At 39.9% G+C, this 25,101-nt stretch overlaps 2 protein-coding genes across 4 annotated transcripts; one reads left to right on the forward strand and one right to left on the reverse strand.

The window, feature by feature from the left end:
* Window positions 1-1,792: 1,792 nt before the first annotated feature.
* On the reverse strand, window positions 1,793-14,642 carry nyx (nyctalopin). Of its 2 annotated transcripts, XM_057851597.1 has the most exons (5): window positions 14,351-14,642; window positions 14,137-14,201; window positions 10,856-11,142; window positions 8,107-8,411; window positions 1,793-3,457 (listed from the first exon to the last, which is right to left on the reverse strand). In XM_057851597.1, the coding sequence occupies exons 2-5, from the start codon at window positions 14,156-14,158 to the stop codon at window positions 2,659-2,661; spliced, it is 1,413 nt and encodes a 470-aa protein (XP_057707580.1). In that variant the 5' UTR covers window positions 14,159-14,201; window positions 14,351-14,642; the 3' UTR covers window positions 1,793-2,658. The 2 variants fall into 2 exon arrangements, with proteins under 2 accessions (XP_057707580.1, XP_057707579.1); XM_057851596.1 differs by having other exon boundaries at window positions 14,137-14,642.
* A 2,584-nt stretch (window positions 14,643-17,226) lies between these two features.
* LOC130927550 (uncharacterized) lies at window positions 17,227-24,920 on the forward strand. Of its 2 annotated transcripts, none has more exons than XR_009066451.1 (2): window positions 17,227-24,134; window positions 24,290-24,920. XR_009066451.1 is itself a non-coding variant. In XM_057853473.1 (2 exons), the coding sequence occupies exon 2, from the start codon at window positions 18,021-18,023 to the stop codon at window positions 23,859-23,861; it is 5,841 nt and encodes a 1,946-aa protein (XP_057709456.1). In that variant the 5' UTR covers window positions 17,227-17,668; window positions 17,824-18,020; the 3' UTR covers window positions 23,862-24,920. The 2 variants fall into 2 exon arrangements, 1 of the variants encoding a protein (XP_057709456.1); XM_057853473.1 differs by having other exon boundaries at window positions 17,227-17,668; window positions 17,824-24,920.
* The last annotated feature ends 181 nt before the right edge of the window (window positions 24,921-25,101 follow it).

The following is a 25,101-nucleotide window of genomic DNA, read 5'->3' on the forward strand; positions in this document are numbered from 1 at the left end:
TAACTTTGGCTTGGAAATATTTACATGAAATGAACGATAACTGCCCGTTTTATGCTTTTAACCAGGAATCTAGATTGTTTTACGTTCATATCTATAGAAATTGTGCGACTTAAGCATTTATTTACAAGAATTTTCAACCTAAAAAGCTCTTTGTTTTGTGACGGCCGCCATGTTGGATTACACAATACCACAATTTTTGCATGAAATAGTTATATAAAATGGAAACTGCCTGTTTTTCTGCTTTTAACCAAGAATCAAGACTGTTTTACATTCATATCTAAATGCGTAAATCCACGAATTTCTACATTTACAATAATTTTCAAATTAAAAAGCTCTTTGTTTAGTGACGGCCGCCACGTTGGATTACACAATACCGCAACTTTTGCTTGAAATAGTTATGTAAAATGAAAACTGCCTGTTTTTTTGCTTTTAACCAAGAATCTAGACTGTTTTACGTTCATATCTATTAAAAATTGTGGATTTACGCATTTCTTTACAAGAATTTTCAACTTAAAAAAACTCTTTGTTTCGTGACGGCCGCCATGTTGGATTACACAATACCGTAACTTTGGCTTGGAAATATTTACATGAAATGAACGATAACTGCCCGTTTTATGCTTTTAACCAAGAATCTAGACTGTTTTACGTTCATATCTATAGAAATTGTGCGATTTAAGCATTTATTTTTTAAAAATTCAACCTAAAAAGCTCTTTGTTTTGTCACGGCCGCCATGTAGGATTTTGTAAAAAAAAAAAATAATAATAATTATAATAAGTTGCTATTTCTGGCAAAAACTTAAATGATATGTTAAACATTGCTATTAATCCTGGAAATATTGGTGATTATCTCTGCATTTGGTAATTTTTGTGCATCAAGCATAAAATTTGAGAATTTTATAGCCATTTTAAGTTTTGCTATACCATAGACTTAAAAAATCTATTGACCTGACACCATCATTCTTTGCGTCACACCTTATCAGAGGGGGCCGAACTTCATTTAGTAATAGCCAAAGACGGTCATGTCGGATTTAAGCTTGGATTTTTGAAAAAGTATGAAAGCTGTACCGTATACAAACAGGAAGGATTGTCTCAGGAGTGATTTGTTCGAGGATTCAAGGTAAATATATTTTTCGTACCATGCATGCTTGATTGAAGCATTTATTCGCAGGGACTTTCTTCTTTGTTCACACATAGAACTGACTAGCCTCGCAGTTGGCAATATTGAAGCAAAATAAACGCTACCTGCACGGTTTCTTTAACCAAAAATCGAGAATGTTTTACATCTATATCTATGAAGAATTCGGAGAACTAAGCATTAATCCAAAAGAATTTTCGCCAGGAAAGCTGTTTACGCCAGGTGGCCGCTAGCCTCATTCGCTAACATAGTAGCATGGTACTTCGTCAATATACGTAAAATAAATGCTAACTGTATGGTTTCTTTACTTCTAACCAATAATCGAGACTGTTTTACATCCATATCTATGAAGAATTCGGGGATTTAAGCATTTATTCACAAGAATTTTCGCCAGGAAAGCTCTGTTTACGCTAGGCGGCCGCTAGCCTCATTCACTAACAGTATATAGTGTATAATGATAATAAAGGGCTATTCTATCATAAGTTGTGACTGTAAATAGAATTTATTAATAATCTATTTAGATATTATTTATGATTGATTCTGCTTGTTTTCCTCAAGTATTAAGTTTCTGATGTTAAATTGAGTGATTTATTATCTGTTGAAAACTTACAGTAAAAAAAAAAAAAAAATTGTTGCTATTTTAGTCAAAAACATGTTAAATATTGCTATTAATCCTGAAAATATAGGTGATTATCTCTGCATTTGGAGATTTTGTGCATCTATTGTAAAATCTGAGACTTTTATAGCCATTTTAAGTTGTGTTATACTTATATTGACAATAATAATCAGGATTTCATAAGGGAACGACTTTGAATTTTATGATGCTGCTGCTCATGGAGACTCATATGGCTAAGGTAGTTGCCTGTTTTGGTTTTAGGTCGCTAGCAGCTTTGGTTTTGTAAATATTTGAAATTGAAGTTTTTGAAAATAGGCTCCCTACTAATCGCCGACATGTCATGTCAATAGGTTATGAAGCCTATGGTTATACTCATACAAAAAATAATCGGGATTTTATAAGGGAACGACTTTGAATTTTTTAATGCCGCTGCTCATGGAGACTCATATATGCCTAAGGGAGGGTCCTGTTTTGGTTTTAGGTCTCTAGTGGCTTTGGTTTTGAACATATTTGAAGTTTTTGAAAATAGGCCCCCTACTGATCAGCCCCGAGCCCTATGTCCCATCAACTGATAGTGAAGTGTATGCTTTTACTGGTCATTTTTTTTTCTTTTATGTAAGTCATTTTTTGCATCTGTATCCGTACTTTTACTGAAGTAAAAAACAAAAAGTGAGTACTTCATCCACCGCCTCTTCATCGTCTTCGCTGAGATCGGTCACAGAAACATGAACTCGGCCATCTTCTCAAGGCGTGAAATTGGATTGCGCGATATCACGAGGCGTGGCGTGTCTGGTCGAACTGGCGATATCGTCTGCTGCTCTTCAACGTGTGATTACATTGACTTTGTATGGGAACCTCCTGCGCAACGGAGGAAAAACGGGTCCGATCTGAACGCACCTTAACACCGCTACACGTCCGCTACATGTCTGACGAGCCAAGCCGCGAGGACGTAGAGAGCCGACGGCAACGTTCGGCGGAGTCGCCCTCCGACCCCCGCGACCAGCTGCCCGTCCTCGGCTTCGGGCGACGTCCCGTTGCGAGAGTTGTCCGTGCCGTTGACGGCCTCTTCGCGGAGTTCCTGCTGAAGTAGCTTGGAGATGAGGCTGTTGAAGCGGTTCTCGGTGGTGGCGGCGACCTCCGAGGACGGGGTGGTCAGGTTCAGTTCGGCGGGGTCGACGCACGTGCCGTTAACTTTGGCGAAGACCACTTCGCTCAGATCTAACCCCGCCACGGACGACGGCGAAGCGCAGGGTATGTCCCGCACGAGATTGTAGCTCTCCATCCATTCCTTCAGCCATTCCAAGGAGCAGTCGCACTCCCAGGGGTTCTTGAAGAGGTAGAGGCGACCCAGGAAGTAGATGGGCTGGAACACCGGGAATGGCAGAGCGGTGAGGTTGTTGCTGTTCAGGTGGAGTGTGATCAGGCTAGTCAGATTCTCAAAGGTTCCTTCTTCGATGTAAAGCAGCTGGTTCCTGTCCAGGTAGAGGATCTCCAGCTCCACCAGGTCGCCGAACCAAGTCCTGGAGACATTGGTCAGCTGGTTCCCGCCGAGGTTGAGCATCTTGAGACGACCGAGGCCCTTGAACGCCAGCCGGGGCAGGTCGGACAGTAGGTTGTCGTTGAGGTAGAAGTTCTCCAGTCGTACCAGGTCCTGGAAGGCCTGGTCGTGGATGACGTTGATGCGATTCTCTTGGAGGTTCAAGTATCTGGAAGGAGGGAAGTGACTGTTTTAAAGGAACTAGAAGACCGCAAAACATTTAAACCCCCCCCCCCCCCCCACACACACACACACACACACACAAAACCGGAAACAAAAAATAATCATTTTAAAAAATCAGAAAAAAAATCACTCGCCAAACTGCGAAAATTGGCAAAACCATCAAAAAAACTTCCCAAAAATAAACCAACCGCGTAAAAGGAAAAAAAATGCAAACAAACTGAAAACAACGTAAAACTGTGGCAACTGTGCTTACCCTAATTTTCGGACTATAAGCCACTACTTTTTTCCCTCATTTTGAATCCTGCGGCTTATAGTCCAGTGCGGCTTATTTGATGATTTATTTGGGTTAATAATAGGTAAAACTTTATTTGACAGCGGCATCATAAGACTGTCATAAGAACATCATAATTATGACATGACACTATCATGGGCAGTACTGAATGCTTATGACAGATGTCAATATGTGTCATATTATGTCACTAACTCCATTTATGTCCAGCTCAGATCTTTTACGTCCATTCAAAAGTGAGATAATTTGCTGGATGACACTAACCGACATCTATTATAAGCATTCATTAATGCTTATGACAGTGTCATGTAATAATTATGACAGTATTATGGCACCAATATCCAAGAAAATGTTACCAAATACAATAGCTAGCAATTAATGAAACAACTGGAACAGTAACTGAAGAAATAATTAGCACAGAACATGAATTTTGATTGTTATTTACATCTGTAGTGCCGCAATGCATGCTAGGAGGAATGTTGGATGACAACAGTGTTGACAGCAGGTGGCAGCAGAGGTTGACTGTCTCCCCCAAGGGATCAGTGATGGCCAAATGAAGATTTTTGAAACAATAAGGCTTTGCAGCCAATTGGTTCAAAGCTTCATGGTGGTTCATTTGGTTTCATGACAGTCTTATAATGCCTTCGTCAAATGAAGTGTTACCAGTTAAAATATTTTGGTGTAAATATCCCATAATACAATGAGGACAACTGCGGCTTATAGTCCAGTGCGGCTTATCTATGAACAAATACTGTTTTCATGTCAAATTTGGTGGCTGGCGACTTATAGTCAGGTGCGCCTTATAGTCCAGAAATTACGGTAATTTTTTTTTAAGGCAAAACCTTGAAAACTTCCCAAAACGCAAAAAAACACAAAAACAAAAAAATCAAAAACAGGGAAAAAAACGCCACTGAAACCCCAAAAACTCATCCATCAGTTTCTATTTTAATAAGTTTATCAATTGTAGACAGGATATTCATTCGCTGCCACCCTCCCACTTCAAATAAATTAGACGACTAGCACAGTGGCATCCATCTTGTTAAGCAGTTTCTGACTAAAACAATACTAGTAAACTAATAAAATCCAAAATAAAAAAAAATAAACAAATTTAATAAAGCGTAAAATAATTGAAAAAACTCAAAACAGTGAAAACTGGGTGGGGGGAAGAAAAAAAAATAGCAAAACCATGAAACAGTCCCCAAAAATACAACGCCAAACTGCAAAAACTCATCCTTCCACATTTCTATGAGTTTGTCTAATGAGTTTATCACAAGATGTCCAATCCATTTGGAGTGGGAGGAATGGCAGCGAATGAACGTTCATTCCTAAGTTAAGGTTCTGACTCTGAAAAAAAAGCCTAAATCAGGCACAAAAAAAAAAAAAAAAAAAACACTCAACTGGGGAAACCAAGGGTAAAAACACGTCAAAATCTCAAAATACTGGCAAAAAAAAGTTTCCACAAAAAAAAATTGCAAAAAAACAAAAAAATGAATTTAAAAAAATGTCCAACTGTGACAACAGGAGGGGCAAAACCATGAAACACCAAAATGACCCTGATATCAAACACCCAAAACAAAACAAAGAAAAAATTGCAAAATAAAAATTTTTTAAAAAGTGAAAACTGTGACAAGTGAGAAGAAAAAACATGGTAAAACTGTGAAACACTCCCCTAAAAAAGAAAAAGAAAAAAAGAAAAAATATTTTTTTTAAAACCTAACAAAACACCAAACTGTGAAAACTCATCCTTCTGCTATGGAAAAAAACCACACACACACACAAAACAACAACAACGAAAAATCGCAAAAAGCACACACAAAAAAAAAAAACTGAGAAAGTGAAAACTGCAACAACTATGGGGAAAAAAATGGCAAGACCATAAAACACTCCTCCCCAAAAAATACAAAAACTTCAACAAAAAAAATTCTGAAAAAATGCCCCTCCCCACCAAAACCACAGAAGTCCGCTCCCAAAAAACTGGGGATAAAAAAATCTCAAAACTGCAAAAACACATTTTTCTGATATGAATTTCGATGGGTTTATCACTAGTAGACGTGCGATCCATTTGAATTGGTAGGGATGACAGCAAATAAAAAAAACAAACAAACATAAAACTCCGAAAAAAAATATTAACAAAAAAAAAAAAAAAAAACTGAAAACTGTCACAACTGAGAGGGGAAAAATGGCAAAACTGTGAAACACTCCCCTCAAAAATACACAAAAACCCACACAGAACCCTTAAAAAAAACCCTGAGCAAAACACGAAACTGTGAAAACTCGTCCTTCCGCTATGAAAAAACGTCAAAACCACAAAATATGTAAAAAATGTAAAAACAAAAGAAATGTAAAGAAACTGAAAAACAACAATTGAGAGGGACAAAACGTTAAAACCGTTAAAAAAATAAAAACGACAAACAAACAAAAACTAAGAAAAAAAACTGTGAAAACTCATCTTTCTGCTATGAAAAACAACACCAGAAAAACTGAAAAAAATTGCAACAAAGACACTAAAAAAACCCTGATAACATCAAAACTGCGACAACTATGGGAGAAGAAAATAGCAAGAACATAAAACACTCATCACCCAAAAAATACAAAAACTGCAACAAAAAAATGTGAAAAAAAAAAACACAGAGACCCTCCTTCCCAAAAAAACCCCACAAAAATCTGAAGAAAAAAAAAATCACAAAACTGCAAAACTCATTTTTCCGCTATGACTTTTAATGACTAGTACATGTCCGATCCATTTGAAGTGGGAGGAATGGCAGCGAATAAACATTCGCTCATGAGTTAAGCAGTTTCTGACTCTGAAAAAAGCCTAAATCAGGAAAAACAATTTGGAAAAAAATCCATGAAAAACCGCCAACTTGTGAGTGGGGAAAAAAAACAGGAAAAAGACAAAAAAACAACAACAAAAAAAACCTAAAAAAAAAAAAAATGGAGGAAACTCATCCTCCCGCTATGAAAAAAACCCGTCAAAACCACAAAATAATGGAAAAAAGACAACAACAAAAAATGTAAAGAAACTGAAAAACAACAATTGAGAGGGACAAAATGTCAAAACCGTTAAAAAAAAAAAAAAAAAAAAGACAAACCAAAAAACAACAATTAAAAAAAAAAATAAACTAAGAAAACAAACTGTGAAAAACAACACAAAAAAACTGGAAAAAATTGCAACAAAGACACTAAAAAAAACCACAGAGACCTTCTCTGGAAATAAAAATCACAAAACAGCAAAAACAAATTTTTTTGCTAAGACTTTCAATGACTAGTACATGTCCGATCCATTTGAAGTGGGAGGAATGGCAGCGAATAAACATTCGCTCATGAGTTAAGCAGTTTCTGACTCTGAAAAAAGCCTAAATCAGGAAAAACAATTTGGAAAAAACTCCATGAAAAACCGCCAACTTGTGAAAACCAGAGGTTAGGGAAAAAAACAGCAAAACGACAAAATAATGCATAAAAAACAAACAAACAAACAACACAAAAAAATGCAAGGGGAAAATCTGAAAAACAACAACTGAGTGGGGAAAAAAAAGAAAAAAGACAGAAAACAACAACAACAAAAAACCCTAAAAAAAAAAAAAAATGGAGGAAACTCATCCTCCCGCTATGAAAAAAAACGTCACAACCACAAAATAATGGAAAAAAGACAACAAAAAAATGTAAAGAAACTGAAAAACAACAATTGAGAGGGACAAAATGTCAAAACCGTTAAAAAAAAACCAAAAAAAACGACAAACCAAAAAAAACAACAATTAAAAAAAAAAAAAAACTAAGAAAACAAACTGTGAAAACTCATCTTTCTGTGAAAAACAACACAAAAAAACTGGGAAAAAATTGCAACAAAGACACAAAAAAAACCACAGAGACCTTCTCCGGAAATAAAAATCACAAAACAGCAAAAACTAATTTTTCTGCTAAGACTTTCAATGACTAGTACATGTCCGATCCATTTGAAGTGGGAGGAATGGCAGCAAATAAACATTCGCTCATGAGTTAAGCAGTTTCTGACTCTGAAAAAAGCCTAAATCAGGAAAAACAATTTGGAAAAAAATCCATGAAAAACCGCCAATTTGTGAAAACCAGAGGTTAGGGGAAAAAACAGCAAAACGACAAAATAATGCATAAAAAACAAATAAACAAACAACACAAAAAATTGCAAGGGGAAAATATGAAAAACGACAACTGAGTGGGGGAAAAAAACAAGAAAAAAGACAAAAAACAACAACAAAAAAACCCTAAAAAAAATGGAGGAAACTCATCCTCCCGCAATGAATTTCAATGAGTTTATCCACGAGTGGAAGTCCAATCTATTTGAAGCGGGCAAGTGAAGCGGTTTAACTTACTTGAGGCTGCCCAAGCCCAGCAGCGAATTGTAGGCCACCGCCTCGATCTTGCTCCTCTCCAGGTAAATGTGGGTGAGGTTCTCCATACCCCGGATGGCGCCGGGAATCCTGCGAAACTTGTTCTGGAAGCAGAGCAGCTCCTTGAGCGCCGTCTGCTCGATGAAGATGCGGTCCGGGATGTTGAAGAGATTGCAGTCGGACAGGTCCAGGCGCACCAGCTTTTTCAGACCCGTGAACGTCCGCGTGTGCAGGTAGCTGATATACTCATTGTGCGCCATTTTCAGCTCCACCAGGTTGGACAGGCCCTGAGTGACAAAGTTTTAAAGACATTTCAGCTCAGTTTCTTATTCACCGCAAACTCATCTTTTCAGCAGACCCTTAGCTAACATCATAGGATGTGTTTGTGTTAATTACACACTAGGGATGGAAACCTCTGAGTACCTCCTGATACGATACGTAATTATTTTTATAATGGATTCATTGGATAAATGTTACGTTTTTCAGTGAGTCACAATTTAACTGTTTGTTTTGGGCATGTTGTCAGCAGTGTTGTTAATCTTACTTTAAAAAAGTAAATAATTACAGCTACAGATTACTTCTCCCAAAAAGTAATTGCGTTAGTAACTCAGTTACCTGAATGTAAGAGTAATTAGTTACTTGGCAAAGTAACTGGTGATAATTTTCATGTTCTTTTTTCTCAAAAAAACCAAAACAAAACAACAACAAAAACAGGTCACACAATGTGAAGTTTAAAAGGTTTTTGGGACAATTGGCCCTAGTCCAATTCTTTACCCTAAACTTAACTAGACACAGGGGTATTGCGGATATTGCGATAACTAGATAGTAACCTTTGCTATGTGTGGAAGTCATTTAATGTTGTGAATCAACCGTTAAAGTTGTTAAAATTGCTCCCGTTATTGCATTAGTTCCCTTATGTCTATTCGAAATGTGTAAGTTTTAAAATTGTTTCATCATTTAAAGATAGATTTAAGTTAAGTTTTGCCGATTTAGGAGTATTTAAGATAAAAACTTACTTAGGTTCGCTACGAAGGTTCTCTACAACAGAGCTTTCTTGAGAAGTCTACTGCTTTAAGATGGCAGCTGTGTACTAACGCATCTAGTTCTTTATTATACTTGTTGCTCATGCCGCCGTGTCTGCCATTTGCATCTAGTAATGTATGTATGTGATATCTACCGAAGCATCACGTGGGCACGTAGTTTGTAGGCTATCGGGTACAGTCAGGTATAATTGGAGCCACCTAGCATAGTAGCATCGCGTTCGTAACGGCGTCACACTCCCTTGCCTCCTCCCCACTCCTGCTCTGCTCTCTCATCTCCGTGAGTCCGTCTTTTTCAGACTTTTATCGCGTCAGTCAACCAACATCGCAACGCATAGTAACGCACGCCTTTCCCGCCTCTGTAACGGTAATGGCGTTGCCAAGATGAGAAAAGTAATTAATTAGATTACTCACTACTGAAGAAAATAACGCCGTTATTAACAACACTGGTTGTCAGTAACATGGGGGATGGCGTGGCTCGGTGGTAGAGTTCCCCCAACCCAGAGGTTGTGGGTTCGATTCTCTGCCCTGATGAACTCGTCTAAGTATCCTTGAGCAAGATACTGAACCCCACATTGCTCCTGGTGCTGCGTCACCAGTAGGTAGATGGAGATGTAGTGTAAAGCGCTTTGAGCGCCTTGAAAGGTGGAAAAGCGCTATAGAAGTGTGTGTTTTTTGTGCTCAATGTATTTATTCAGATTTAGCATTGGAAAGAGATACATATAAGACATGTTTTTTTTTCACTTTCCCCCCCCAAAGTGATTTAAAAAATGTATATAAATAAATGCTTTTTAAGCACTTCAAATGTCATAATTTTTATCAATTTTAAACATAACTGTCCAACCAAATCATTTTTGAACAGGAATAAAGTACTCTAGTAGAAAAATGCTTGGCTTTATTAAATGTTTCTGTTTATCTACCTTAGCTGTGACTCTTGGAGTGACATGTAGAAATTTCAAACTCCTCATGATCACTTCTGGCATTTATTTTATGTGTCTCCAACGTCTCCACACACACACATTCATTCCAGCGCGGCTTCCTTGCAGAAACTGTTTAGCAAGTTAAATGATGACTGACACATTGCTCTGCTTTGAAGTCCCCTTCTTTGGCAAGATCTAAGACAACGGGCATCGTTAACTTTAATAAGCAAGTGCTACAGTGACTGTGAGGAACAAAGGGCTGGGAGAGGGAGGGTGTGAGGCTGTGCGCAGAGTAGAAAGCACAGCGTATGTGGATAAAAAAAACAAAAAACTATCGCACGTGCTTGCGATGGGACTACCACGCACATCGCGATGGCAATGTTTAAACGATATATCGTTCAGGCTTAGCGCACACAGCCTCACATTGCACACAAACAAAGGCCCAAACGGGACTGCACATGGCAAAAAACGATTATCGAATTCGTTGGCACCTAATTTATTGAATGATTTTAGTGGATTATTTGTTGGGAGCTTAGATTCCAGGCGCACAATAACGAGGATCTCACAATATGGTGATACAACAATTATCAATACATGGGTCTAGGATATTCTACCAAACAACTAATAAACAACTGTGAATTGGAATGTGTTTATCACTCACGGATGTTTTTTCTTAGTAAGCCCCAGCGACTATTTTGTCCTTGGCATATTGCTACCGGGAAATAACACACTTGAATTCTTGAACGGGTCTGAGAAATGTTGATAACAGACCTTGAAGGCTCCGGGAGTGATGAAGGAGATGTTGTTGTGGTCCAGGGAGAGGGACTTGAGCGAAGGCAGAGTACCGAAGGCCCTTTCCGACAGGAATTTGAGTCGGTTCTTGTCCAGGTTGATGGCAGAGGCCTCGCACGGGAACTCTTTGGGAAGCTCGGCCAGGCCGGAGCGGTCGCACAGCACGCTGCAGCTCTTCTCTTGCGTGCAGGAACAGGACTGCGGACAGGCCCGAGCGCAGGCCCAGCGGGCCAGGGCCGAGCAAGGCAGCAGGCACAGCACAGAGACTGAGGATTGAAACCGGTGCTCAATCAAATATTGTGCGTACCAAGAGGATTTTTAGGTATGTATAGACAGAGTTGGTCCTTCACTAAATTTTGTGCTAGCTAGCGATGGGACAATATGCTTGAACTTGTGATATACCTCGATATGCCAGGGTCACAAAAGGATTTGAATAATCGAGTATAATTGAATTATTTACATTTAATGCGTTGCAGAATAAATTTTAGGCTATGCTAAACAAACAAGTGTGAGCCCATGCGTGAGGAGTTTGGAGTTTAATCAAGGGAACAGCATGCAAATAAAGTAGTATTTAAATGCATACTTGATACACTACCGATTTTGCTGGTTTTCCCACTTGCAAGCCATGTAGAGGTCTGTAATTTGTATCATAAGTTCTCTTCAACTGTGAGGGACGGAATCTAATACAAAAAGAAAATCTATATCCAGAAAATCTATATAATAATTTATATAGATTTTTATAAAAATCTATATAATTACTAAATAATAAATGTGTATTTAACTGCATGAAATAAGTATTTGATACATTACCAACTAGTAAATATTTCAGCTCTTAGTTCTTTTTTAAGAACCCTTCCTGTTCTCCACTCATTACCGGGAGAAACTGCACCTGTTTGAACTTGTTACCTGTATAAAAGACACCTGTTCACATGCTTAAACAAACAAACTCCAACCTCTCCACAATGGCCAAGACCAAAGAGCTGTGTAAGGACATCAGGGATAAAAAATTAGACCTGCACAAGGCTGGGATGGGCTAAAGGAAAATAAGCAAGCAGCTTGGTGAAAAGGTAACAACTGTTGGAGCGATTATTAGAAAATGGAAGAAGTTCAAGTTGACATTAAATCTGCCTCGTTCTGGGGCTCCATGCAAGATCTCACCTCGTGGGGCATCACTGATCATGAGGAAGGTGAGGGGTCAGCCCAGAACTACACGGCAGGACCTGGTCAATGACCTGAAGAGAGCTGGAACCACAGTCTCGAAGAAAACCATGGGAAACACATTACGCCGTCATGGATTAAAACCCTACAGCGTACGCAAGGTCCCGCTGCTGAAGCCAGTGCATATCCAGACACGTCTGAAGTTTACCACTGACCATCTGGATGATCCAGAGGAGAAGTGGGAGAAGGTCATGTGGTCGGATGAGACCAAAATGGAACTTTTTGGTCTAAACTCAGCTCGTCGTGTTTGGAGGGAAAAAAAGGATGAGTACAACCCCAAGAACACCATCCCAACTGTGAAACATGGAGGAGGAACATCATTTTTTTGGGGTTGCGTCTCTGCCAAGGCTACAGTACGACTGCACTGTATTGAGGGGAGGATGGATGGGGCTATGTATCGCCAGATCTTGGCTGACAACCTCCTTCCTTCAGTGAGAGCCCTGAAGATGGGTCTTCCAGCATGACAACGACCCAAAGCACACAGCCAAGGCAACTAAAGAGTGGCTCCGTAAGAAGCATCTTAAGGTCCTGGAGTGGCCTCGCCAGTCACCAGACCTGAACCCGATAGAAAATCAATGGAGGGAACTGAAAGTCCGTGTTGCCCGGCAGCAGCCCTGAAACCTGAAGGCTCTGGAGAAGATCTGCATGGAGGAGTGGGCCAAAATCCCTGCTGCAGTGTGTGCAAACCTTGTCAAGGACTACAGGAAACGTTTGGTATCTGTAATAGCAAACAAAGGTTTCTGTACCAAATATTAAGTTCGATTTTTGTGACGTATCAAATACTTATTTCATGCAATTAAATGCAAATTTATTATTTCAAAATCATACAACGTGATTTTCTGTTTTTTTGTATTAGATTCCGTCCCACACAGTTGAAGAGAACTTATGATACAAATTACAGACCTCTACATGCTTTGCAAGTGGGAAAACCAGCAAAATCGGCAGTGTATCAAATACTTGTTCTCCCCACTGTAAGGCAGAAAACACAGAAAAGACTGAAAAAGCAGTTTCTGCTCTGGCACTCCTCTTTAAAAGAAACTGCTGTATTTTAAGACAAAAAAACTATTGCGTTTGACAGAACAATGTGTCTACATCCTGCCATAGCAGATTCATGGCATATTAAGCCCCCGAACTATTTTTAATTTGTCCGTTTTACCCTTGAAACCCCCGTTTACAGACATCGCACAACCGCTTTTGTTTCAACCTAGCCATAAAAAGAATATTCAATATGTCTGTCATTTTATCTTAGAATTATTAATGGATGTCTAACAATTTGTTTGAAAAAAAAAAAACTTTAAAAAATTATTCACTCGCATATTTTAAATTTTTAAACACATGACGTCACAATGAAAAAAATGGCATCTGTAAATAAGTCATGGATATCTACATCATAACTATCGCTTAATTTTATTTTTTTGTTACTATCGCTTTTTCCCCGATATGTTAGATAATCAATTCAAAAAAAGAAAAATTGGAAAAAAAAAAAAGTTTATAAGGGTAAATATATGAAAAAGAAAATCTCGACCACTCCTTGATGTCTGCTTGATTGATTGTCTTGATAATGCACCGTGACCCTTGTTATATTAACATGTTTCACCCATAAAATCCCCCTAAAATCCGGTTTTGCCGTTTATTTTTTTTAATGCCCTCCTGTGCCAAATTTTTCTTCCCCCAGAAAATTGAGATTTTAAGCTTTCCAATGATGTATCACACGTGCATATTGAACAATTTTGAAATTTGGCCAAATTGGGGGTCTCAAAGCGGAACTTCAAGTCACCTGGGTGTTTTCCGCCATATTTCTTTTTTTTTTTTTTTTTTTTTTAAGGAAATTTTTTTTTAATTATAGTCACGTGTATTTGCATTTTTAAGTGTTTCTAATATTGGCTTTGGCTAAGAATTTGCTTTTGGTACATTCCTAATTTCTTCTGTGATGAAAAAAATTAAAAGACGAATTTAAAAAAATAGACCAAAAAACCAAACCTTGAAAGCATTTCGTTCCAAATCCTCATATTTAAGAAATACATTTTTTTGGTTTAACTAACCAGTGAACGTGATGACCGTCATTACTGTTGTCTGTCATCGAGGACATTCCAGGATTAACGCAGTTCTGTAACGACACACACACACAAAAAGAAACAACAACAATCCAGCAAAACAAATAAAATCCCAACAAAAGTTATGCACTATTCCTACTCTAGAAACAAAAATTGACATCAGTAAGACTTGAAATTTTATCCAGGAGGGAGAAAGGGTTACCTGTAGATCTTCCCAGATGGTTCCATCCATGTGTAGGATAACACCAAAAAACAATTCAAAGTCATACTCCAAACACTCATGCTATTTGCTTCCTCAGTTCTGCCAGGCTCAACCACAATTTCCCTGTGAAAATCAGAATTTTCAGCCTCAGGCTCGTGTAATGCGTTCCTACAGATACACACAAACGCACACACCGGGTAAAAATCCATCTCTTAATGGCAGGCAAATCCCCCTTGATGTTCCGACGCGTGGAGATGGAGATGGGAGGTCGGCAGCGGGATTATCCAAGTAAGCGGACGGGGCAGAGCGTTAACTTGGGAACACGTGTACGCACACGCACGCACACACACACAAAAGGGTGGTTTCAACTGGGAAGGTTGGCATCAGGGGCATCAATAGGTTTTGAGAACATGGGGGGGCTTAGCCCCAGGAGATGCGCAGGCTGTAAGTGAACGTAGCATGCAAGCACAAAACTTCACAAACATCTAACAAAGACTGATAATTTATTAATTTTTATTATGATTGGTGTTTGTCTTTTAATACAGTAGAACAACAGGAAAAATGGCTACAATTGCAAGTTACTTGGTAGCAGAGGTGGGTAGAGTAGGCTAGCCAAACATTTTACTCGAGAGTAGCGTTACTTCTAAATTATATCACTCAAGTAGAAGTAGTCATTTGAAAATTTACTCAAGTGCAAGTAAAAAAAAAAAAAAAAGTATTCATTGAAAAGAATAGACATAACAAGTAACATTGTGAGCTGCTGCTTACAATGTCAGACTTTTTTAAAATAATGTTTTTTTCAGGAATTCATCTATATGAACTAGGGCTGTCAAACGATTAAAATTTTTAATCGAGTTAATTACAGCTTAAAAATGAATTAATCGTAATTAATCGCAATTCAAACCATCTATAAAATACGCCATGTTTTTCTGTAAATTATTGTTGGAATCAGTCAATCAATCAAATTTATATATATAGCCCTTTACAAAACCCAAAAGGCCCTCAAAGTGCTTTACAACAAAACATGGCTCAAGATTAAAAAAAAAGGCAAGAAAATATTATACAATGAGATTAAAAGATAAATACCCTAATTTTCGCACTATCAGGCGCACCTGACTATAAGCCTCCACCCACCAAATTTGACACAACAATGGCATTTGTTCATAGATAAGCTGCACTGGACTATAAGCCGCAGCTGTCCTCACTGTATTTTAAGTGTCTGTCATAAGACCAAATGAACCACCATGATGTTCATTGCTTCAAGAAGCTTCATTTGGCCATCACTCCTCCCTTGGGGGACACAGTCCACCTCTGCTGCCACCTGCTGTCAACAGTGTTGTTGTCCAACACGCCTCCTAGCATGCATTGCAGTGCTACAGATGTAAACAACAATCAGAATTCATGTTCTGTGCTAATTATTTCTTCAGTTACTGTTCCAGTTGTTTCATTAATTGCTAGCCATGGTATTTGGTAACACTTAATTTGACAGGGGTGCCACATGACTGTCATTAGACAATCATAATCATGATATGACACTCTCATGAGCATTAATGAATGCTCATAACAGATGTCATTTAGTGTTATCCGGCAAATTATCTCACTTTTGAATGGATGTAAAAGGTCCAAGCTGGACATAAATGGAGTCAGTGAAATAATTTGCTGGATGACACTTAATAACATCTGTCATAGGCATTCAGTAATGCCCATGATAGTGTATTGTATTGTCATAATTATGACGGTCTTATGACAGTCTTATGACGCCGCTGTGAAAAAAAGTGATACCTACCTATTAACCCATATACATCAACAAATAAGCCGCACTGGACTATAAACCGCAGGATTCAAAATGAAGGAAAAAAGTAGCGGCTTATAGTCCGAAAATTACGGTAAATAAATAAATAAATAAAACAAAGACAGCGCATCGAGATAGAAGTCCAGCAAATAAAAAAATAAAACCGATAAAGTCCAATGACATTAAAAAACCCTTAAGCAAATAAAACCAGGCTATCCTAATCTGTGTAAAAGGAGAGTCTAAAAAGGTGTCTTTTTAGCCGAGACTTAAAAAGACATCGATCCATGATGGTGCGGATTTCGGGGGTGTAAGATCTGCTTTAATGCTTTTGCACACTAACAGTATTTACAATAATTAAACCAATTATGTGTTTAAAACTAGGTGTTATGATTATGTTTTCTCATGTAACAGTCTATTCGCTTGTGCTTTAGTGTTTACGCAATGAAAAGAGTAAGGTTTCTGTTTTCAGTAAACGTCACCATAATGTTTCATTCTGGTTTCTGTTCTCAGTAAATGATACCATAGCAGCTAAACGAAACTCACGCATGTGCAATGAATGCTCTCCCACTTGTCAATAAAAGACGCGGCCCCCAGGAAGGAGGCTGAGATGGGCTTGTTTTGAGCAGACGTGCTGCGCTGTCAACCTTCTCCCTGGTGGCCATCAGTGTTAAATTTATCTACGTCTTAACCTATCTTCTTTTTTCCTTTCCTTGCAACAGCAATTTTGAGATCTCTCCATGGTGTTCAATATGATTTAGATCCGGATTAATCAATGGCCACCCACCTCATATTTTTTCAGCACTTTGTCTCCAACCATTTCTTGGTGCCATTTGATGTATTTCTGGGGTCATTGTCCTGTTGGATCACCCATGACCTCTGACGCAGACCTAGTTTTCTGACACCACATCCTACATTGCGGCCCGCAACATTTTGATAGTCTCCATATTTCATGACTCCATGCACACTGTCAAGTCACCCAGTGCAAGAGGCAGCAAAACTACCCAAAAACATCATTGGACCGGCACCATGTTTGACAATAAGCACTATGTTCTTTTCTTTATAGGCATCATTGTTTCTCCATGAAATATGGTGCCTATCAAAATATTTTGGGCCTGTCATGGGTGTTCCAACAGGACATTGACCCAAAACATACCTCAAAAAACACCATGAAATGGTTGGTGAAGGGAATAGTTAGCTTTCTCGCACACACCATATAACTGTTTGCATTACTCTAACACACGTAATATAATCAATCAGGGAATAGTATCATTTCTCATATTTACTGTAGGACTGTTTGTATTACTCTAACACACCTAATATAAAATAAATTGCACTTACACCATATGTTCTGCCTTTTGGTGAGTTTTGTAGAAGGCTTTTTTGTGCTGTCCAGCAGCGAACTCTAGTGGTCGCCTCGCGACATGGTTTTTTGTTTTTCTAGCCAATTCAATATGGCTGCACGACGTCTCTGGCTGAAGCCTAAGTTGCAACGTTGTGCTCACATGATCCTTGGACAAGATTTGTCCGTAAGTATGGATGTTGTGGATAATGTACATATTATGTTGGTAAGAGAAATGTTATGTTTTTTGTATGGAACACTTTTTGTTTATGTTTAGTGAACTAGTCTGGCGTGCTAAGCTAACGTTGTAGCTAATGCTATGCTTGTATACTTTTTTTGTAGTTTTACGACGGTCCGGAGAGGACAATGGTTTAAGGCCATTCCATTAATAAATCAGATAAAACCAAAGGAAGAAGTCTGTTTATTAAAGCGTCGTTCACTAGCCGTCTAGCTTGGAAAAAAGTAGACGCTTCCGAGTGAGGACAGCATAGTAAAAGGACATCAGCGCGGCGGGATCAACTACGACGCAACACACAACAATGAGCCTACGGTCAGAAAAACACCTGGATTCTACAGACGAAGGAGCAACGCCAAGGCAACAACAAAGACAAGTGGAAAACAGAGACTATGCAGACAATACAGAGAACATGGATAACGCAAGCAATGCAGACTCACAGGTCAGGTCTATACGCACGCATACATCCAAGAGTTCATCTACTAGTTCATCTACTAGTTCTGCAGCACTAAAGGCGCGAGCAAAAGCAGTAGCCGCACGTGCACAGTTGGCATATTCAGAAAAAGAAGCTACCATGATGAAGCAAAAATCTGAGCTTGAAGCCAATCTACACGTCTTAAGTTGTCAAAAGGCAGTTGCAGCCGCAGAAGCAGAGGCTGCTGTTTATGAAGAAGAAGAAGAAAGTTTCACAAAATCTGAAGTAAGACATTCAATTGTAGGACAACCTGCCAATCCAATGCAACGTACAGCAGAGTTTGTTCAAAGCCATCCAGACAGCTACTATGAAAGATTTTTATCGAAAATGGATCCACTCGCCAGCCACAAAGCAGCACGTGAGCAATGTGAAATGGCGATGAACACAGAAATAGATGAGAGAAATTTTTACAGTGAGAAAAAACCTGACATCAAAGTGGAGCAGCAAACACAAGAGAGAGAAGAACGCAGTCCACCCAAACTGTACCCGTATGACACTCTTCCAACTCCGGCAGAGACGCAGGGAAAACAGGACATCACATGTTACCTGAGACGGAGAGAAATGTTGAGTACTGGACTTTTACAGTTTGATGATCTCCCAGAGAACTACTGGGCATGGAAGGCGTCATTCCAAAATGCCATTAAGGACTTGAGATTAACAGCCCAAGAAGAAATAGATTTAATGATAAAGTGGCTTGGAAATGAGTCTCGCCAGCAAGCTAAAAGAATCCGATCAGTTCATGTCTTCAATCCAACAGCTGCACTTCATCTTTTGTGGGAACGACTGGAGGAATGCTACGGGTCACCTGAAGTCATGGAAAATGCATTGCTAAAAAAGATTGAACAGTTTCCCAAACTTAACAACAGGGACAACACAAAGTTACGAGAGCTAGGTGACATTCTACAAGAAATTGAATGTGCCAAGGACGGAGGATACTTACCAGGCCTATCGTATTTGGACACGTCTCGAGGAGTCAACCCCATCGTGGACAAGCTACCTTACGGGCTTCAAGACAAGTGGATCGCTACAGGAGCGAAGTACAAAGAAGAACACAAAGTCGTCTTTCCACCTTTTAGTGTCTTTTCAAAATTTGTGAGACAACAAGCAAAAATAAGAAATGACCCAAGCTTCGTCATCACATCTCCTATCAACACAAGCTTCAAAAAGGAAAAAAGCTTCAAAAGTGATAACAGGCGAGTGGTTTCCGTGCACAAAACAGACATTCCAACTGACACCAGTACAGCTCAAAAATGTTTTAGTAAGCCAGCAGAAAGTCCGGACAAGCTATGTCCATTACATAAGAAACCTCACCCGCTTACAAAGTGCAAAACCTTTAGAGCCAAGCCCATTGATGAACGCAAGTCATTCTTGAAAGACAACAGAATTTGTTTTAAATGTTGTAGCTCAACTCAGCATTTAGCGAAAGACTGTAATATGCAAATTAGGTGCATGGAATGTGGCAGCGAAAGACATTTGACAGCGCTACATCCAGGTCCACTTCCTGCTCCAGAGGAAAGTTCTGAAGTTGAGAAAGGTGATGGCGGGGAGACACACGAAGATGTAAGTGTCTCAGTTGTTTCTAAATGCACTGAAGTATGTGGTGATGCAAACAGCACACTTTCATGCTCAAAAATAAGCCCTGTAATAGTGTACCCAAAGGGTGAGCGAGATCAAGCAGTAAAGCTATATGCTGTACTTGATGAACAAAGCAACAAGTCGCTTGTCAAGTCTCAGTTTTTCGAGCTCTTCAACATAGAGACACGCTCGGACACTTATAAGCTTAGAACATGCTCAGGCCTGTCAGATAATGTCGGCAGAACAGCATCAAACTTCATGATTGAGTCAGTGGATGGTAGAGTAAAGCTCCCACTCCCAAACCTAATTGAATGTGACATGATTCCTGACGATAGAAGAGAGATCCCATCTTCACAGGTTGCTATGCAGTACCCTCACCTGCAAAGGATAGCAAACAAAATACCTCCGGTAGAAGAAAAAGTACCAATCCTATTGCTCTTGGGACGTGACATTATCCAGTTACACAAAGTTCGAGAGAGGATTAATGGACCGCGTAGTACCCCCTATGCACAACGTTTAGACTTGGGTTGGGTTATAGTTGGTGAAACCTGCCTGGGTAAGACGCACAAACCTCCAAACGTGAACGTCCTCAAAACGAACGTTCTTCAGAATGGCCGTGCTTCTTACTTCAGCCCATGTCCTAACACCTTTCAAATCAAAGAGTCGAATGGTTTTAGTAGCCAGTCAAACACTAAACCAACTTCCCAAAACGAACGTAAAAATACAAACACGGATCAGCTGGGACAAACTGTTTTTGAGAGAACCAAAGATGACGACAAACCGGCACTCTCAATAGAAGACAAATATTTTCTTGACATTATGGAAAAAGAAGTATATCAAAATGAAGATAACAGCTGGGTGGCGCCATTGCCATTCCAATCTCCAAGACCAAAGCTTCCAAGTAACAAGGAGCAAGCACTCAAACGTCTCCAGTCACTCAGAAAAACACTGGACCGAAATCCTGAAATGAAAAAACAATACGTGGAGTTTATTCAAAACATGCTGGACAACGACCATGCGGAGATCGCTCCAATTTTGGACTCAAACAAAGAACATTGGTACTTACCATCATTTGGTGTGTATCATCCTCAAAAACCTAACCAATTAAGGGTAGTTTTTGATTCAAGTGCAGAGTTCGAAGGTCAGTCACTTAACAAAGTGTTACTAAGTGGACCGGACTTGAACAACACGCTACTAGGCGTTCTTATGCGTTTTAGAAAAGAGTCTGTAGCATTTTCTGCTGATGTGCAACAAATGTTTTATTGCTTTCAAGTCAGAGAAGATCATAGGGATTATTTAAGATTCCTTTGGTATGAGAATAATGACATGAGTAAAAGTGTATGTGATTATAGAATGAAGGTCCACGTTTTTGGAAATAGTCCGTCTCCGGCTGTGGCTATTTATTGCATGAGGCGCGCTGCAGTCGAGGGAGAGGAGGAGCATGGACTGGATGCAAAACAGTTTGTAATGAGACATTTTTATGTTGATGATGGCCTTGCGTCCACAGCAAGCTCAGAAGAAGCTGTTGAAATACTGACAAATGCACAAAACATGTTGGCCCAGTCAAATTTAAAGCTGCACAAAATAGCCTCCAACGACAGCAAAGTAGTTGAAGCATTTCCTGTCGCCGAGAGAGCGAAGGATCTAAAAGACTTGGATTTAGAATTTGACAACATACCCTTACAAAGAAGTTTAGGGGTGTTGTGGGATCTTGAAAATGACTGTTTTACTTTTCATGTCAACACTGATCAAAAGCCATATACTAGAAGAGGTGTTTTGGCTACAATTAACAGTTTGTATGATCCGCTAGGATTCGTGTCTCCCATAACAATGCAGGGAAAAGCTCTTCTACGTGAACTGTCAGCAGAGCAAAAGGACTGGGATGAACCACTTCCCATTGAAAGAGAAGAGGAGTGGAACAAATGGAGAACCTCGTTGAAGCACCTCGAGCAGCTACGGATACCAAGGTGCTACCTACCTTTTTCTCAGACCACTGCTGTGAGAAAAGAACTGTGCATATTCTCAGATGCCTCCACCATGGCCATAGGAGCAGTAGCGTATCTGAGAGCGCTCAACACTGAAGGTCAGTGGCACACAGGTTTCATCATGGGAAAGTCCAAAGTGGCCCCCCGACCTGCTCACACTATCCCTAGGTTGGAACTGTGCGCAGCAGTATTGGCTGTAGAAATGTATGAACTCATTACAGATGAGATTGACATTGAAGTGGACATTGTCAGATTTTTTACAGACAGCAAAATCGTCCTAGGTTACATACATAACAACACAAAGAGATTTTACACGTGCGTAGCAAACAGAGTGAACAGGATTAGAAAAACCACACATCCTGCACAATGGTTTTACATTAACACAGATGACAATCCAGCAGACAAGGCCACAAGATCAATTGCAGCTCCTGCATTGACTTATACAAACTGGTTTAGTGGTCCTTCTTTTTTGACACAGCCGAGTACAGACACGTCACACTGTGACACATTTGCTCTCATCGAACCTGACGCAGATGCAGAGATTAAACCTGAAATCAAGACATTTGTTACTCAAGCTTCAGTAACACAGTTCGAGTCACGTCGTTTTGAAAGATTTTCTCATTGGATGAGATTATGCCACACTGTTGCATCATTAAAACGTGTAACAGCATCTTTCAAGAAAACAAACTCAGAAAGTAAAGGCTGGAAGTGTTTCAGTGTAACTAACACCCCAAATGAGCTCGAGAAAGCAGCGAAATTCATCATTCACACAGTTCAGACTGAAACATTCAAAGAAGAGTACAGGTGCATAAAAGCAAACAAGCCACTTCCAAACCTAAGCTGTCTCAAAAAGTTAAATCCAATCATCGATGAAGATGGGCTCCTCAGAATAGGAGGACGCTTGGCACCTGCAAATTTGACAAAAGAGGAAAAACATCCACTCATCATCCCAAATGCTCACCATGTAGCCGTCCTTCTTATCAGATACTATCATGAGAAGGTAGCACATCAGGGACGCCACCTATCAGAGGGTGCGCTCAGAGCAGCTGGATTTTGGATCAAAGGCAGTAAAAGACTCGTCTCTTCTGTAATTCACAAGTGTGTTCTCTGTCGAAAACTTAGAGGACAACTACAGACACAAAAGATGGCGGATTTACCCATTGACAGACTTACACCTATGCCCCCATTCACCAGCGTAGGACTGGACGTTTTTGGCCCCTGGTCAGTCATCACACGTCGCACCAGAGGAGGAAGTGCAGACAGTAAACGCTGGGCTGTACTTTTCACCTGTATGTCCACAAGAGCTGTGCACATTGAACTCATAGAATCAATGTCAACATCCAGCTTCATTAACGCATTAAGAAGATTTTTCAGCATCCGTGGACCAGCTCAAATACTTCGTTCGGACAGAGGTACCAACTTTGTTGGCGCATGCAACGAACTCAAAATTGATCACAAAGACACAGAACTGACCTCCTACCTACAGGAGAAAGGATGTACATGGCTTTTCAACTCCCCACACTCCTCACATATGGGAGGGGCATGGGAAAGACTCATCGGAGTCGCACGACGAATCCTGGATGGAATTCTTTTAAAAGCCACACATGTCCAACTCACTCATGAAGTGCTGAGTACTTTCATGGCGGAAGTAATGGCAATAATGAATGCGAGACCACTCGTACCAGTATCAACAGATCCAGACAAACCAAACCTTCTCACACCAGCAACTCTTCTAACCCAAAAGACCAACACGTTAACTGCCCCAACAGGAAACTTTGCACCTCCCGACCTCTACGCAAAGCAGTGGAAGCAAGTGCAGTGCATGGCGGACACTTTTTGGAAACAGTGGAGAAGTGAATACCTTTCCTCTCTGCAACAAAGGAGAAAATGGACAGACGATAAACCAAACATAAAAACTGGTGACATTGTGCTATTGAAGGATGTTCTTGCACATAGAAATGACTGGTGTATGGGAAGAGTTGTGAAAACATTTGAGAGTAAAGACAATAAGGTTCGAAAAGCAGAAGTTAAAACTGTGAAAGATGGAAATGTGAAATTGTTTATGAGACCAATTTCAGATTTGGTTTTGCTACTACCAGTTGAGAAGTAATCTCGTATGTTGTTGTAATTGTTCAAACAAAAAAAAAAAAAAAAAAAAAAGTGTTTTGTAGTGGCACAATTGTATTGTACCAGGCGAGGAGTGTTCTGCCTTTTGGTGAGTTTTGTAGAAGGCTTTTTTGTGCTGTCCAGCAGCGAACTCTAGTGGTCGCCTCGCGACATGGTTTTTTGTTTTTCTAGCCAATTCAATATGGCTGCACGACGTCTCTGGCTGAAGCCTAAGTTGCAACGTTGTGCTCACATGATCCTTGGACAAGATTTGTCCGTAAGTATGGATGTTGTGGATAATGTACATATTATGTTGGTAAGAGAAATGTTATGTTTTTTGTATGGAACACTTTTTGTTTATGTTTAGTGAACTAGTCTGGCGTGCTAAGCTAACGTTGTAGCTAATGCTATGCTTGTATACTTTTTTTGTAGTTTTACGACGGTCCGGAGAGGACAATGGTTTAAGGCCATTCCATTAATAAATCAGATAAAACCAAAGGAAGAAGTCTGTTTATTAAAGCGTCGTTCACTAGCCGTCTAGCTTGGAAAAAAGTAGACGCTTCCGAGTGAGGACAGCATACCATAATTTAATGAAAAGAAGCAGAATAAAGGGCATAAAAGATACACAACGCCTTCTTATCACAGAAGCCCATCGCGTCATGAGCAAGATTGACGCACCAACTCTTGCAATCAGTTCTCCCGGGCTCTCCAAGACAAAGAGCAGGGCGCTCCGTCCTAAAACAAGTAGCATCGGCCGCCCAACCAGGATAACAAGTTGATAGCGCGGGCGCCTTGGACGTCAAGACTTGCGTCCCAGCCACGAAGGATGACGCACGAACTTCACCGCCCAAACCTGCCACAGAGGGATGATCCCAAGACGACACCCAGCCATGCCTTCGGCCCGGCCCACTCTACTGCAGCTTTCAAGAAGACCTGAACATTTAGATAACACGGTCGCTGCTCGGGGATATTTCTATGTAGCCATGTTTTGCCGACCTTGGATCCAACACTGCCTCTCAATCGTCTGTTTTTGCCTTATTTTTGACCATTGTCGACGAATAAATTGTCAACCGTTCGGTGAGCCTTCTTCAAACTTTTTGAACATGGAGTTGGTACAAAGGGTTAACATGGGAGTGAACGCACGGAATTGTGGCCCCCCCACCAGTTGGCTTGCGGGAGCGGTGCCGGTGGAACAGCATTTCATTCGGCTGGCGCCATTTCCGCGGCTTGGCGGGGGGGCAAAT

Source organism: Corythoichthys intestinalis, chromosome 12 (genome assembly GCF_030265065.1).
Source record: "Corythoichthys intestinalis isolate RoL2023-P3 chromosome 12, ASM3026506v1, whole genome shotgun sequence".
NCBI lineage: Eukaryota > Metazoa > Chordata > Actinopteri > Syngnathiformes > Syngnathidae > Corythoichthys > Corythoichthys intestinalis.

What these genes read in the sequence shown, in the direction of transcription:
- LOC130927550 (XM_057853473.1), top strand. Translation starts at nt 18,021, where the DNA reads ATGAGCCTACGGTCAGAAAAACACCTGGATTCTACAGACGAAGGAGCA.
- nyx (XM_057851597.1), bottom strand. Translation starts at nt 14,158, where the DNA reads ATGACGGTCATCACGTTCACTG. An exon ending in TCACTCCCGGAGCCTTCAAG is followed by an intron (nt 8,412 to 10,855) that starts GTCTGTTATCAA and finishes TTTGTCACTCAG; the next exon opens with GGCCTGTCCAACCTGGTGGA. An exon ending in CTGGGCTTGGGCAGCCTCAA is followed by an intron (nt 3,458 to 8,106) that starts GTAAGTTAAACC and finishes CCCTCCTTCCAG; the next exon opens with ATACTTGAACCTCCAAGAGA.